This window comes from Telmatherina bonti (genome assembly GCF_933228915.1).
Source record: "Telmatherina bonti genome assembly, chromosome: 15".
Taxonomy (NCBI): Eukaryota; Metazoa; Chordata; class Actinopteri; order Atheriniformes; family Telmatherinidae; genus Telmatherina; species Telmatherina bonti.
In genome coordinates, this window is record NC_136613.1 from 33,092,004 (window position 1) to 33,106,821 (window position 14,818).

Below are 14,818 nucleotides of genomic sequence, written 5' to 3' on the forward strand. Positions count from 1 at the left end.
CTGTGGTTGGAAGTCTGCTTGCTCTGAGCCCACCTGTGGTTTTGAGTCTGCTTGTGGTTCTTGGACTTGAGATTCTCGTTCCACAGATGGTTCAGAGAGCAGTTCTTGTTTGGACTCTGCTAAGAGGCAGCCTGGTTCAGATACCTGATCAGGTACCTGAGGGCCATTGATGCCAGTTGCCATCTTGAGTTGCACAGTCATTTCTGCCACCTTCCACTCCAGATCTCCGATCGTCTTCTCCTGAGACATCAGTCTGGATTGCAAGTCTTGGTTGGATTTGATTTGCTCTTCCAACTGTTTCTTTAACTGTTCGAGCTCATCAAGGTTTCCCACGGGGGCTTCTACCTGTCTGAGCTCTGGGCTTGGTGTTCTTGATGATTGTTCCAGTTCCTCTGCGATGTTCCTGTATTTCTGCAGCTCCCGTTCATAATGTTTTCTGAGACGGCATTCTTTTTCTCTTTGCTGGTCTGAATCAGCAAACATTTTCCAGGTGCTTTCAGATTCTTTCTCTGCTTTTATCCTCTTCTCCTTCTCCAGAGTGAGAAGCTGGTTCTTCTTCTGGAGTCTGGCTCTCAGATCCTCCACCTCATCGGTCAGGTGGTAAAGTTGGTTTCGGTTGGATTGAGATTCTTGTTCTGCTTTTATTCTCTTCTCCTTCTCCAAAGTGAGAAACTGGTTCTTCTTCTGTAATCTTACTTTGAGATCTTCCAGCTGATTTCTCAGGTAGTCCATCTCCGTTTGGTGGAAATTTGATGGTGATCTCTGGTGAACATTATTTGCAGGATTCAGGAACCTGCGTTCTCTCTGTGAGATTTTGGCTGCACAGTCAGCAGATGTCTGGCATTGTATCCCTTTATACCTGATGTCTTGTGAAGGGGGATACGCAGACTTACCAGGAGTCTGTTGATGGGACCGCTCCTCCAGGACATAGTCAGATCTGGGAGCAGTTTTCTCAGCAGGGTCCTGGAAACGTGGAAACTCCTGCGTTTCTTCATGTTGACTAGAAGTCGAACATGTCTGGGAGTGACTACAGTCCTGGACTTTCTGTGAACTCTTTGTTTCAGAGTCCTGGGACAGGTTGTCACCAACCTCAGGAAGGGCAACATATTCAGTGTTGCCATTTGGGGTCTTGTGTTGGGTGATGGGCTCCACTTTAGTTTCTTCACTCGTGGTGAAGATAGAAGACTCTGGATCCATGTCCTCAACAGGCCCCATTTCTTCGTTTACCATACCAGTCCACAGTTTTTCAGCTGCAGATGAAGTCTGGTTCTCCTCATTCAGGATGAAATTTTCCCTGTCTTGATCTTGGGTCTTTTGTTGGGTGATGGACTCCATTTCAGTTTCTTCATCATTGTCACCAAAAATGAAGACATACGACCCTGGATCCATTTCTTCAGCGAACCCTAATTCTTCATCCACCATATCACTCCATAGTCTTCTTGTCTGGTTTTCCTCCATTTCTGCTGTTCTTGGAGTCAGACTAATTGACGTTTCCAAAAACAATGTCCAAAGATCCTTTGAACTCTGCAAAAGTTGAGAAATTAAATAATTCCCAACACAAAGTCCAACGATCCTTTGAACTTTGGAGAAGTTGAGAAATTAAATATTTCCCAACAAGATGTACAAAGATCCCTTCAAGTCCTTGGAAAAGTTGAGAAATTAGATATTACTCAACAAGATATCCAAAGATACGTTGAAGTCTTTGCTTAAACTTAAGAAATCAGATGTTTCTCAAAACGATATCCAATGATATAACGTTCCTACAAGTCGTTCTCGTCTACCAAACAATCTTGAAAAGATTCGAAAATCAATCCAGATGCTTCTTACAACTATACTCCGTGCTCGATGATCCCACAAAATGTGACTCGGAACTGTGGCCTTTATATACACTGGAATTACATCACACGTTGTCATGGCGTTACGTTCTTTGATCTGTGTTTGGATGTCACAGTGATGTCACACAGATTCCGCATAAATAAAGAATGGGCTGCAAGTTTCTTTGTTGCTAGGCAACATGAGACATATTAGGAGAATTTCAGAATTCAGAGTTTAAATGTAAACAAATCTTCAATAACAACAGAGAAAGTCATTCGGCATGTTGATAGTCACTTTTACAGTGTGCACCAGTGTAATTGGTGTACCAGGAAATTGTGCACTGACAAATGTTTCATTATTAAATGCGTTACTTTTTTTAACAGTTTAATTATTATGTTATCAATTAATCGAAATGAATGCATTAAAGTCTCATGTTCAACTCATCATCCACTTTCAAAGCTGCTGATATCTTGACCCATCTGCTGTTCTTTCGGCTCTTGTTCTTATAAAAAGGATATTTTATGTTAAATAAAAATCTTGTGATTTTCCACTTCCACAGTAAGCATCCATGATGAGAAAAACACCACTAAGACCCTCCTGAGCATCAGTGTTCTATCCTGGCTCCACTGGTAATGACGTAATGTATACAGAGGTTAGCGATGAAAACCGAAACAGGGGATTTTATTTTTTAAATTTATCGGATGTTTTACACTGCTCCTGTCTGATTTCCTGCCTGCCTCTACCTGAACTGCTGAACTTGATGCATTCTTGAAGCGTGCTCTGTCAAAAAGAGATCTTCCATGGATGTAAAGCAGAGAGCCCCAACAAGCCGATTCTGGGATGCATCTGACACACACCGCAGCCACCCGGTGGAAACTGGCCTTTACCCCGGGGTTCCACTGAAGGCGGAGGCATTGTGGAAGCGCTGCCAAGCTGCTCTGACAAGCTTTCTGCTCTGCACCTTGTTCCACTAGAAGCATTTCAGAGTGGAATGTCCCTATCGCAGTTGGATTGTCAGTATATTCAGTTACATTAGGATTGCCTTATCCGATAGTTGGTGTACTTCAAGCCTTTAATGAGAATAAACCAGCAAAGATGTTTTTTGGCCAGTCTGACCAGGTCTCATGTGCCTGTTCTTATTTCTCTATAGTCAGGATGTGTGGTGGCAAAACAATACAGAACGGTGCAGCTTTCCACCTCCAAGATAAATGCCTCGCTGACCATGTTGAAGGTGTAATTGGGCTAATTAGTCAGGTCAGAGCCTCAGTCATGTGAAAGCAGTAACCTACAGGTCACCTCACCACCTAACATCAACGTCATGATCCATGGCAGCTGATCAACATTCTGTTGTGATTAAACTCAATTATTTTTTGGAAAATTAGGAAGTATTGCTTTTTGTTTCCCTTTTTTCTTCATTTGTGCAGTTTCTCTCCGCCTCCTCTCCATTTTCTCTGCTTGGTACTGATAGCTAGCTGCATCCACTGGTACAGAACCAAAAGGGCTTTACAATATCTGATTTGTTCAGCCTGGTGTTAGTTAAGAAAAGAACCAATGGGATACAGATTAAAGTGTTTCATGGTGGTGGTCTGACCAAAGAAAAGGTTGGCTGACCAGTATGCCGGCTACTCCACCCCCGTTGCTGTATGAAAGCAAACAGACCACCCAAAGACAGGAAGTGATTTACAATGCAGCCTTTTGCAACAATATATCTCACAGCCTCTCCTGCTGCTCATACTGGACCGATACTGGTGGAAACCATTTTTACACCAAAGTAAAAACAGAAAACCAAGGATTGACTAAACATGATGTTGCAACATTGTTTGATCCATTGATCCATCCAAATGATCCATTTTTGCTCCTGGCCAATCAATGAGCTGGATTTTCCTCTTCTTTCTTGTTAGTCAGTGGTAGTTTTGGGGATTATTGCACCCAGTTAGTTGATGGTGCAACTGCGTAACATTGCTCTGGTGGTTTAGTCCAATTGAGTAAAGTAGTGTGAAAGCATAGTGCTCCGGTCCATCATGATGAGAATGCACCATTAAAATAAATTATTTGCCAAGTTGTCCTTAAAAGATTACATCTAAGTCCTGTTCTTGGATTTTTGTGCCTATTAATTTGTTTGCTTGTTTGTCTTCTCTGCATTCTGGAAATTATTATTATTATTATAAGAAATGTGCTTTTGACTGAACTACATGTCAGGTTGTCCATTCTGCCTACACAATTGAAGAATGATGTGTTTACTTACGTTTTGTGTGAATATCATCAAATAATAACAGTTCATCTCTACACTTTTTATTACAAGATTTCATATTATCAGAAGGATTCCCTGAGTATGTGAAGATGTAACTGAAGGTTTGCAAGTAGATGTTGTTTCCAAGGCAACTGTACAATCACAGAGTTCATGTTGTGTTGAAAATGTCCTCTGGCCAGCACTGCTCATCGTCCTTCACCTGCCCCCCTCCCAGGAGCAACGTACATTAATCACTCACACACTCACATAAATCTAAACCAATAATTGAATAGTATTTTTAAAGATCTTTTTGGAGGCATGAGAGAAGAAAACCAAATCATTCAGAAAAGGCTGAGTTGTGTGTGCAGAGATGGAACCAGTAAGATAAATAAGTTTAAGTAAATATGCTTTAAACTAAAATTAGTTTTTGAGTGATTTAGGTTCAGCAAGTGGAAAGTTCTGTACAGTGTTGAACTCTGATCGAAAAAGTCTTGAAAATTTAGGTCAGCCTGGTTTACTTTTGCTCCAGCCTGTTTATTTTCAATCTCTAGCTTTCTGTGGAGGTGACAGTTATTAATGTCTGCAGCTCCGTTTCCACCTGTTTTTTGTCCTTGACCAATCTGAACCTGTTATCTCCCTTTTCTCTTCTTGATGATGGATTGATTTTTCTGTTTTCTTAGTCTTGTTTTCCCTCTTCCTGCAGGGGGTAGGTCTTTCCGTTCATGGCCGCTTTCGAGTGGCCACTGAGAAGACGCTGTTTGCCATGCCAGAGACTGCCATCGGTAAGACTTAGACTAAACATAATTGGATCTTTGACCTTATCTTAACTCTGCATTTATTTTTATGCCTCTGCTAAAAAAAGTATGCATACCCAAAATGAAAAGCATAAATCTCTGCAACCATGAAGTTTATTAGAATAAATTAGGTTGTAGTAAAGGGAGATTTGTTGAGATGTGTAAATGAGTATAAGGGATGTCATAACTATGGATTTTCTTGGTATCATTAAAGTCATTAAATCAAGTTACTAAATGTTTACCGTTGCTTTAACATATATAGCTGGTGATTATCCTGCAGATGAAACATCCATCCATCTTTTATACTTATTAATTCCAGTGCAGGATCGTAGAGCGCTGGAGCCTATCCCAGCCAGGCCACCACTTGCGGCAGGCCTGGACAGGTTGCCAGTCCCTCACAGAGCCATTGTGAAGTTTATGACGTATTTCCACCTTTCACTGCAGCTTTGTTATGGCTGTTTTACAGACTAGTGAGTCGTCCTCCACAATGACACCTAGGTCATCTTTTTAAAGAAGTTTGACAAGTATAATTTAATCTGTTTTGTCTGTAGTTATTAACTTTTCCTAACTTGTCCAACTCCAACACAGAACAACATCAACAACACAAGTGATAACGCAAGAACAGTGTGTTACTTTGCTTTTGTTTTGCCTGGGAGTTTACCTGCTCTGCCTGCATGTTTCAGACATCCTTTCTGGAAAGTTGCAGTATTGATGGAACTTATAATTAATTGATTGTGACTTTTAATACTGTGATTAATTATGGAATCAAGTAATCATGAAATCTCTAATCTATGTGTTGAGGTGAATAAATAAATGAATATGGCACATAGCACAAGAGAAAAAAGTTTCAGGCTTGCCTTAAAAAAAGCACTTTTAGGATAAATATTAGGGATGTAACGGTATGTGTGTCTGTAATCAGATTTGTCGGAACAGAGCGGAGACATACCGACTTCCCAACCGAAGACAAACGGCCTTGCACTTTAGCTAAGGCCTCTGCTTCGCCTCCGTTAGCGGATGTTTCGGTTTGGCTAAATTTAAGGAGAAACCAGAGCTTAAAGAAGCATCTTCCATTGTTGCAAACGGTTTAAGAGCACTCTGGCTTCCCAGTGAAGTTTGTAAAAGGACAAAGACATTAATAAGATGAAAGCAGTCTGCCGGTCTTCGGCCGAACTGTGTTTGTGATCCATTCCCTCTCATCGCCCCGACCCCTTTAAATGTGAATGAAAACTCGTTGTGGATGAACTGCGCACGACCCTTCCCTATGGCGTTTAAATAGTCTCTGTTTAAAAAGAGCTGTAGTAGAAGAATTACACTATATTTACATTTTCTCACAGCTCATGTCTTTAATGATAAATACTGTGAGGTAAATAAAAATGTAAAATGGCTGAAGAGGTTTCACTTTGAATACAGACTTAATCTGAAAATGTGTGCAATTATGTTAATGACTAAACATGTCAAAACCGTGTAAGCTCAACATACGTTCCTTTATCTTTTACAGCACAGGTGCAGTTTAAATCTTACATTGAGCTGTGGATTCAGTTAATATTTATACAAATTGGGGTGAAATAAGTTTATTTTCCCTCCCTCCCTCCTTTACATGCATGCACAGATACTTTTAATATAAAAAGAAGGGACATATATCATTTTACATTTCTTTAAAAAATATATTTTCAGAATCTTTGTTTGGGAATTTACTGCTGGTAGATTTCATTTTTGTTTTTGGTTTTATTTTAAATGTTAATAAACATGTTATTGTTTACACTAAAGTCAAGCAGTTTTATGTCTGTACTGAAAAAGAACCAAATCGTGACCTTAAAACCAGCGTGCATCCTGAAAAGACATTTTGGCGTACTGTTACACCACTAATAAATGTGAATATTTCTTTAGAAGGATGAAACTGTAACTGTAGATTTATATCAAACATTCTCTAATATAACTCTAGATTTATATCAAACATACTCTAATGTAACTCTAGGTTTATATCAAACATAATATAATGTAACTCTAGGTTTATATCAAACATACTCTAATATAACTCTAGATTTATATCAAACATACTCTAATATAACTAGATTTATATCAAACATACTCTAATGTAACTCTAGGTTTATATCAAACATACTATAATATAACTAGGTTTATATCAAACATAATATAATGTAACTCTAGGTTTATATCAAACATACTCTAATATAACTCTAGATTTATATCAAACATACTCTAATGTAACTCTAGGTTTATATCAAACATAATATAATGTAACTCTAGGTTTATATCAAACATACTCTAATATAACTCTAGATTTATATCAAACATACTCTAATATAACTAGATTTATATCAAACATACTCTAATGTAACTCTAGGTTTATATCAAACATACTATAATATAACTAGATTTATATCAAACATACTCTAATGTAACTCTAGGTTTATATCAAACATTCTCTAATATAACTCTAGATTTATATCAAACATACTCTAATGTAACTCTAGGTTTATATCAAACATAATATAATGTAACTCTAGGTTTATATCAAACATACTCTAATATAACTCTAGATTTATATCAAACATACTCTAATATAACTAGATTTATATCAAACATACTCTAATGTAACTCTAGGTTTATATCAAACATACTATAATGTAACTCTAGATTTATATCACACATACTCTAATGTAACTCTAGGTTTATATCAAACATACTCTAATGTAACTCTAGGTTTATATCAGACATACTCTAATGTAACTCTAGGTTTATATCAAACATAATATAATGTAACTCTAGGTTTATATCAAACATACTCTAATATAACTCTAGATTTATATCAAACATACTATAATGTAACTCTAGATTTATATCACACATACTCTAATGTAACTCTAGGTTTATATCAAACATACTCTAATGTAACTCTAGGTTTATATCAAACATACTCTAATGTAACTCTAGGTTTATATCAAACATACTATAATATAACTAGATTTATATCAAACATACTGTAATGTAACTCTAGGTTTATATCAAACATAATATAATGTAACTCTAGGTTTATATCAAACATACTCTAATATAACTCTAGATTTATATCAAACATACTCTAATATAACTAGATTTATATCAAACATACTCTAATATAACTAGATTTATATCAAACATACTCTAATGTAACTCTAGGTTTATATCAAACATACTATAATGTAACTCTAGATTTATATCACACATACTCTAATGTAACTCTAGGTTTATATCAAACATACTATAATATAACTAGATTTATATCAAACATACTCTAATGTAACTCTAGGTTTATATCAAACATAATATAATGTAACTCTAGGTTTATATCAAACATACTCTAATATAACTCTAGATTTATATCAGACATACTCTAATGTAACTCTAGGTTTATATCAAACATAATATAATGTAACTCTAGGTTTATATCAAACATACTCTAATATAACTCTAGGTTTATATCAAACATACTATAATATAACTAGATTTATATCAAACATACTCTAATGTAACTCTAGGTTTATATCAAACATACTATAATATAACTAGATTTATATCAAACATACTCTAATGTAACTCTAGGTTTATATCAAACATTCTCTAATATAACTCTAGATTTATATCAAACATACTCTAATGTAACTCTAGGTTTATATCAAACATAATATAATGTAACTCTAGGTTTATATCAAACATACTCTAATATAACTCTAGATTTATATCAAACATACTCTAATATAACTAGATTTATATCAAACATACTCTAATGTAACTCTAGGTGTATATCAAACATACTATAATGTAACTCTAGATTTATATCACACATACTCTAATGTAACTCTAGGTTTATATCAAACTTTGGACAATATGTGAATGTTATCACTGGAAAGGCCAGTTCTGACAAAGTCAAGCAGGAAAAAATTAAAGAGGTCCAGGAGAGGTCTTGAAATGGCCGTTTTGGAACAGTTTTGTGCATTCTGGTTCCCAACATACCCCCAATCTAAAGTTTTAAATGGCTAATAAATAGATAAATACATGTGTGTGTTGAAATAGTAGAAAGATCCATGATGGTCCTAAAGAACAAATCCAGTTGTTTTTTATGTGTGATTGCTAAGGAAACGCCAACAGCTGAGCCTTTCGGAGTGAAAAGAGTTGATTGAAATTGTCTTCATCTGACTTTCAGTCAATATTTTTCAGCCTCTTTCAAATTAGGTTTATTTGCTAAATGCACAAACTAGCATCTATATGCAATAAACAAATCAAACAAGAGCCTTCTAAAGAGCTCAACACAACTGATAATTGGTTGCTCTAAGTTGAACAGAAAAGGCCATTTTCATGACCACTGCAGTCCCAGAACTGTTCATCCCCCTGAACAGCACATGCCAAGCACATGTTTTCCTGTCTCAACACACCTGACTCAAATTAATGGGTCATAAAGAGGCTTCTGCACTGCTTGACAACAAGCTGTTGAAGATCCATTTAATTTGCATCATGTGTTGCAGCAGGTAAACCTCTAACACAGGGGTAGGCAACTCCGGGCCTCTAGTGCCACAGTCCTGCAAATGTTAGGAGTTTCTCTGCTGCAACACATCTGGTATGAATCAGACCTAATTAGCAGACTTGTGCAGAGCTTGACATCAAACTCTGCACAAGTCTGCTAATTAGCCATTGATTTGAATCAGGCTTACTGCAGCAGGGGAACTCCTAACATTTGCAGGGCTGTGGCACTCGAGGACCGGAATTGCCTACCCCTGCTCTAACACCTGCAGGACACTGGCCCAAGAAGTCTGGAGTTGGTGATCCCTGCTGTGACGAGCTGATCCTGCAGAACAGCTTTCATCAGGCTATCTGATGGCTTTGGAGAAGATTCCTTTTTTCCATTCTGACAGTCCTCATTCCTTCCTCCCATGCATCTTTTACTGCCACGTATGTCAGGAATGGATAAGATGCCATCAGCAGAATTAAGATGTTTTGGAAAAATTCATCAAATTGAAGCTAGATCAAGGAAACATATAGAGCTGTCATAAATTATTATTTTGATATCTGACTAGTCAGCAATAATTTGTTACTTAGTCGACTAATTGGATCATATGTAAAGTGTAGCTTATCCACCACCATGCAGCTGCTCTTACATAACCATCTTTAGCTTCCAGCTAGAGCTTTGCAGCTTAAAGTAAAATAAGGAAAACAAGGAACTGGGCTTAGAATTAAATAAATAAATAGACACTCACTTCATCTCTCTATGGCATCAAACTACATTTTTAGCTATTGATTATTGCTACAAGATCAAATAAAGTCGGCAGCTAAAACCCAAAGCAAAGTTCCACCCTGCAGACTTTGCATGGCACATGCTTCTCTTGACTTTTTATAAAATGCTCCCAAATTCTGGAGCTCCGCTACCGGCTCGCCATGGTGCGGCTGTTTGGGCGTAACCTGTCTGGTGACGTCACGGCTGACCCCAACGGCCACTCCTGCACAGGTGCAGTAAGGACAGAAAGCAGACAGGGCTGCAGAAGGTAGGCTAAAACAGGCAGTGCTGAGAGAAACTAAACGTTTAGAAATAATAAGTAATTATTCGACAATTAAACTAGTCTTTGACTATTTTATTAGTCAACATAAAGATAACTGACTAAACTTGGCAGGCCCAGAAACTATCAGCACTTGTGCTACTAAAGTTATTGCACAAAGTCAGTTAAACATTTCAAGTTTTGCAGCAATCAGCTGTTGTCGATGTGTCGTTAAAAACACCAAAAGCACTAGTGTAGAAACGTCAGTGGGAATCCTTCATCTGGTTGACGTCATCCTGGGTCGAATGGTGATCTTAAACCAGCCTGAAGTCTGAGGGCTGCAGTTTGGTTAACCTCCCATGCGCTTTCCATTCATCAGCTCCAGAGGTTACCGCTTAGTTCATGTGAGCTGCATTTGGCTCAAACATCTCTATGAGCTCTCTGACAGCCATGAGGAGTGTGGAGCTCCTGGAAGGGCAGCACATCTTCAAGTGCAATAAGGCTCTATAAACATTTGGATTCACGTAAATAACAGCATTTAATGAGTGATGCATTACAAATGTTTTCCTTTTAACTAGTCGCTGCTTGCTTACTTGATCTAGACCAGTCACCAAGCATCTAAGTGGTTTGATACAACAGAATTCAGTTCAACAACTCAGGGGTCAGCCATCCAATAAGGCGACCGCACACGATCACTGATATTCGTAACAACTCAATAAAAGCAACAAAAGTATTCTGGATTTTTAGCTTTAAAGTGTTCAGTGTAGAGAAAACTTTGTTCCTATTTACAGTCTTAAACCTGATATCCGGGGCTAAATGGTGGCGTTGGGGTTAGCAAGAAGGTTGTTGAGGGGGAGTTGGCTCATTGATCATTGAGTCGGTACGTTGATGTATTATCCCACCTCCCGTCAATCACTGCACACGTTACAGATGCTTGTCCTAATGTTGGGAGAGCTCCTGTGTTACGGCCCAAGCCGGCTGGAGTGTGGAGGAGGATGTTTCCAGCACCCGCACAAGTAGGGTGACCAGATCTTCTCTCATCAAATGTGGGACAAAGACGATGAAAATGTGGGACAATGTGTGATTCCACTCTTCTATGACAAAGTTTGTTGTTTTGTTTTTTTAAAACCTATATATTCTGCTCTTTGGAAATTAAATTATCATCCAAACATAACCAATCTGCTCCTAGATTTTTTTTTTATTGAAATTCAAGTTCTCTGACAAAGGGAAACAGTAAAAGCTTGAGTACCATCTCCTTGTTCCTTTCACATTATAAAGAATCAAACAGAATTAGCAGGTGAGGCTTTATCAGGAACATGTCCATTGTCTGGGAAGCCTCCCTCTGAGTAGCGTGTTTTTCTGTGACTCTTGAATTTTTGGTGCCGTTTCACGTCATTTTCCCATCGTGTGACACGGAAAAATTACTCTGAAAAACGTCACAAGATACCCTCTCAGTCTCCTCGAACAGGTTAAACCCAGGAATATCTGCTTTCCCAGTCTTTGTTGTAACACTTTCTTTTCTTCTTCGCTGCGGTCGTCTCCCTGTTCTCCGTGATCAATCAGTTGTTTTTCTATTCATTTATTTTTGTTAGTGGATGCGCCGGTGCATCCTGGATGTGCATGAAGTCCCACCTCCTAGTTTGATTGACATGAGTGTCAATCAAATCAGCAGGCGGTGTGATGTGAAAGCCGTCAAATATTTTGCCACACACAAGTAGTAAAAGTCCGTTTTGTTTTGTTTGTTTTTTTTCTTTCACAAAAGTGAAGCCTGGTCGTAACGATGCAGGACAGCGCTCCGTTTTGTGGGACGTGTGAAAAGTAATAGAAAGGCTCGACGATCCCACACAAAGCGTGACACCTGGCCACCCTACGCACAAATGCTTGATTGGTCGGTCTTCCTCATCTCCGCCTCTACCATTGGTGCCTCAGGATTGGTGGAGGACTTCCAGGACCAAAGCTCATTGGCTACCTCCCTGCCACTCTACTATTTAAGAGACACCATCACCCCCATTCAGGGCAGCTGTGTCTGAGTGTGACAAAGTTTGCCACTCTTGTGCTGTTGTCTGTGGTCTGTGCTGAGCATTTGCCTTCTGGGACTCTACATTGCTGTAGACTTACAGAGCCTGTAGTTTTGTTTTCCTTTTGGTATTGTCCTTGTGTGGACCTTGTCTGTGATTACAGAGCTTGTTTTGTTTTGTTTTATTTTATTAAGAAACAAAATCATCTCTCCCGTGGTGGGAAGTTTTAAGTTGCCCCCTATTGTTTTCTGGCGAATTCACTTATTTGTAAATAAATTGGTGAACTTTTAGTCACCCCTTACCCCCTTTTACCCCTAAACCCCACGGGGGTCGTAACATCCTGAAATAGACTTCTGAAGTCAGTGTGTAATCTACAGCTAGCAACGGTCTCTGGGATGAAGACACAGGACCGCCTCAGTAGTTATTAGAAGTATGAAAAGCATCTTGATATCTGAAAAATCAGGTTTTTCTTCTCCAGAATACAACCCAAAATCTTTCACCCTGCACCATGGAACAGGTCTGTTGTTATACAAGTGCACCCAGCACCCTTTGTTTTGGCCCGTTTATCCGTGTGTGTACTTTTACCCCCGTATTTACAGAAGAAAGATATCAAAGTCTGAGCTAATCAAAGGCAGATAATGAACAGTTCTTTATCTCTGGGTTTGAAGCGGAGGAGTTTTTTCTATACTGGTGTACGTGCTTTTGAAATTGTGACTCACTGGCTACGCTCCATGTTCGACACGTGCCTGCTGGTTAAACAAAAACACTGGCCAGCCAATGATAAATAAAGAAAGAAAAGTATTGATAGTTTCTTTTTTTGTTTAAAAGACATGTCTCGTTCTGCGTATTACAGCCTCGCTCTAAATGCTTCAGCTTGGAGCTCAGAGGATCCACCTTTGAACCCTCCGTCTCGCTTGTCCCTGGCTGAGCAGCCGAGGCAGCATCCGACTCGGAGCCAGCTGTAATAAAAACCATCTATCCATTTCAGAAAGACTGGTTGGCCCAGTTTCTCTTTTCTTCAAGTATGATTAATATGCAACTCTATCTGAAAGACTGAAGCCAAAACGTGGCCTGTAATAATGCTTTTGCCTCTTATGCATATTTTTAATCAGTGAGAAACTGAAATCATGGCATGCATTTAACAGACAAAGTGGCCTTCCTGCTCAAGAGCTTTTCAGTTTCACGTCGTGGCCAAGCAAAGCAATGAAAACTCAGAGATGGTAGAATTTTCTCTTAATATGGCAATCAAAGATCCTGAAAGCTCCTAAAACTTAAATGAAACATCTTTAAGATAATGAACAACCCTGTTGAGAATAATTAAAACATATTATTCCCTCCATCTCAAGTGAAGCATAGAATAGAAAGCCTTTACTGTCATTGTGCAACAAAGCCATTTAAACATTTCTTTTAGGCTTCAAAGACGTTTAGCTGCCAGCAGACATGTTGCATACATATCAGCTCGGTTTTATCTAAGAAATACAAAGCTACAGTCTGAACTGGGGCAGAGGAATAAGCAATTAAATGTTGGTACAGTTAGATTAAAAATGCTGAATCAGCATTTGTTTTGATGGAAGACACAGCCTACGAGTGGTCTTCCATTTGACATGTTTTACACATACTAGAGTCTGCTCTGGTACTCCTTATATGTTTTTAGAAACTAGTACTAATAATGTAGCAGCAGTTACAGACGTCTGTCACAAATCTCATGAACAGATTTACAGAATAAGATCTGAACCACCTGGAGGATGAAAAATATCAGAATTGCATTATTCAGAAGAGAAACAGATCACATCTCAGGAAAAGGAGGTTTTAAACACCAAACACGTATTCAATTGGCTATAAACTTTTATGAAAACATCACTGGCTGCAGCGATGAAGTGGAATATGTAACTGATATCATTTTAAGGAGTTAGCCTGGCATTTTTTTCTATCTGCTGCCTCAACACGATTACAGAAACTAGCATCTTCATTAAGCCACTAAAATGCTGCGTGGGAGAGGTGTTAATCCTAAAGACCTAAGTGGCCTTTTATTGGTTTAAATTAAGCAATAATGTGCTTACATGTGTCCTGGAACTTCCTTTTAGTGTTGTCTTTTTATACAGAGCATGACACCTGTCTTACTTACTTTATTGTTTCATCATTAAGAACTTATGTGTTTTGTATTTTTTTACCATCTGAGACAGAAAGGTAAGTTAAAATGACCATCCTGGTGGCACAAAGCTATAGTCTGCTCCTCAGCTAATTGACACTAGACAGATGGTCTTCCTCTCAGGTGCAGAGGAGATTAGCAGCAAATCTCTAACGACTAACAAACCACAGCTGACATTGTGGTATAAACAAGTCTGCCATCATTTAAATCCCGGTGGCTTATTACGGTTGCATTGCAACAGATGTATATAAGTGCATGTTATATACACATAAATGCTGTGGTTT

General features: G+C 38.4%; 1 protein-coding gene across 1 annotated transcript in view; it reads left to right on the plus strand.

Annotated features, from left to right (window-relative positions):
- Nucleotides 1-14,818, plus strand: part of hibch (3-hydroxyisobutyryl-CoA hydrolase) — a 57,704-nt gene that overhangs the window by 16,071 nt on the left and 26,815 nt on the right. The window contains exon 7 of the mRNA XM_079254183.1: nucleotides 4,749-4,827. Coding sequence (XP_079110309.1) covers nucleotides 4,749-4,827 — 79 coding nt within the window. The remainder of the gene's footprint in view (nucleotides 1-4,748; nucleotides 4,828-14,818) is intronic.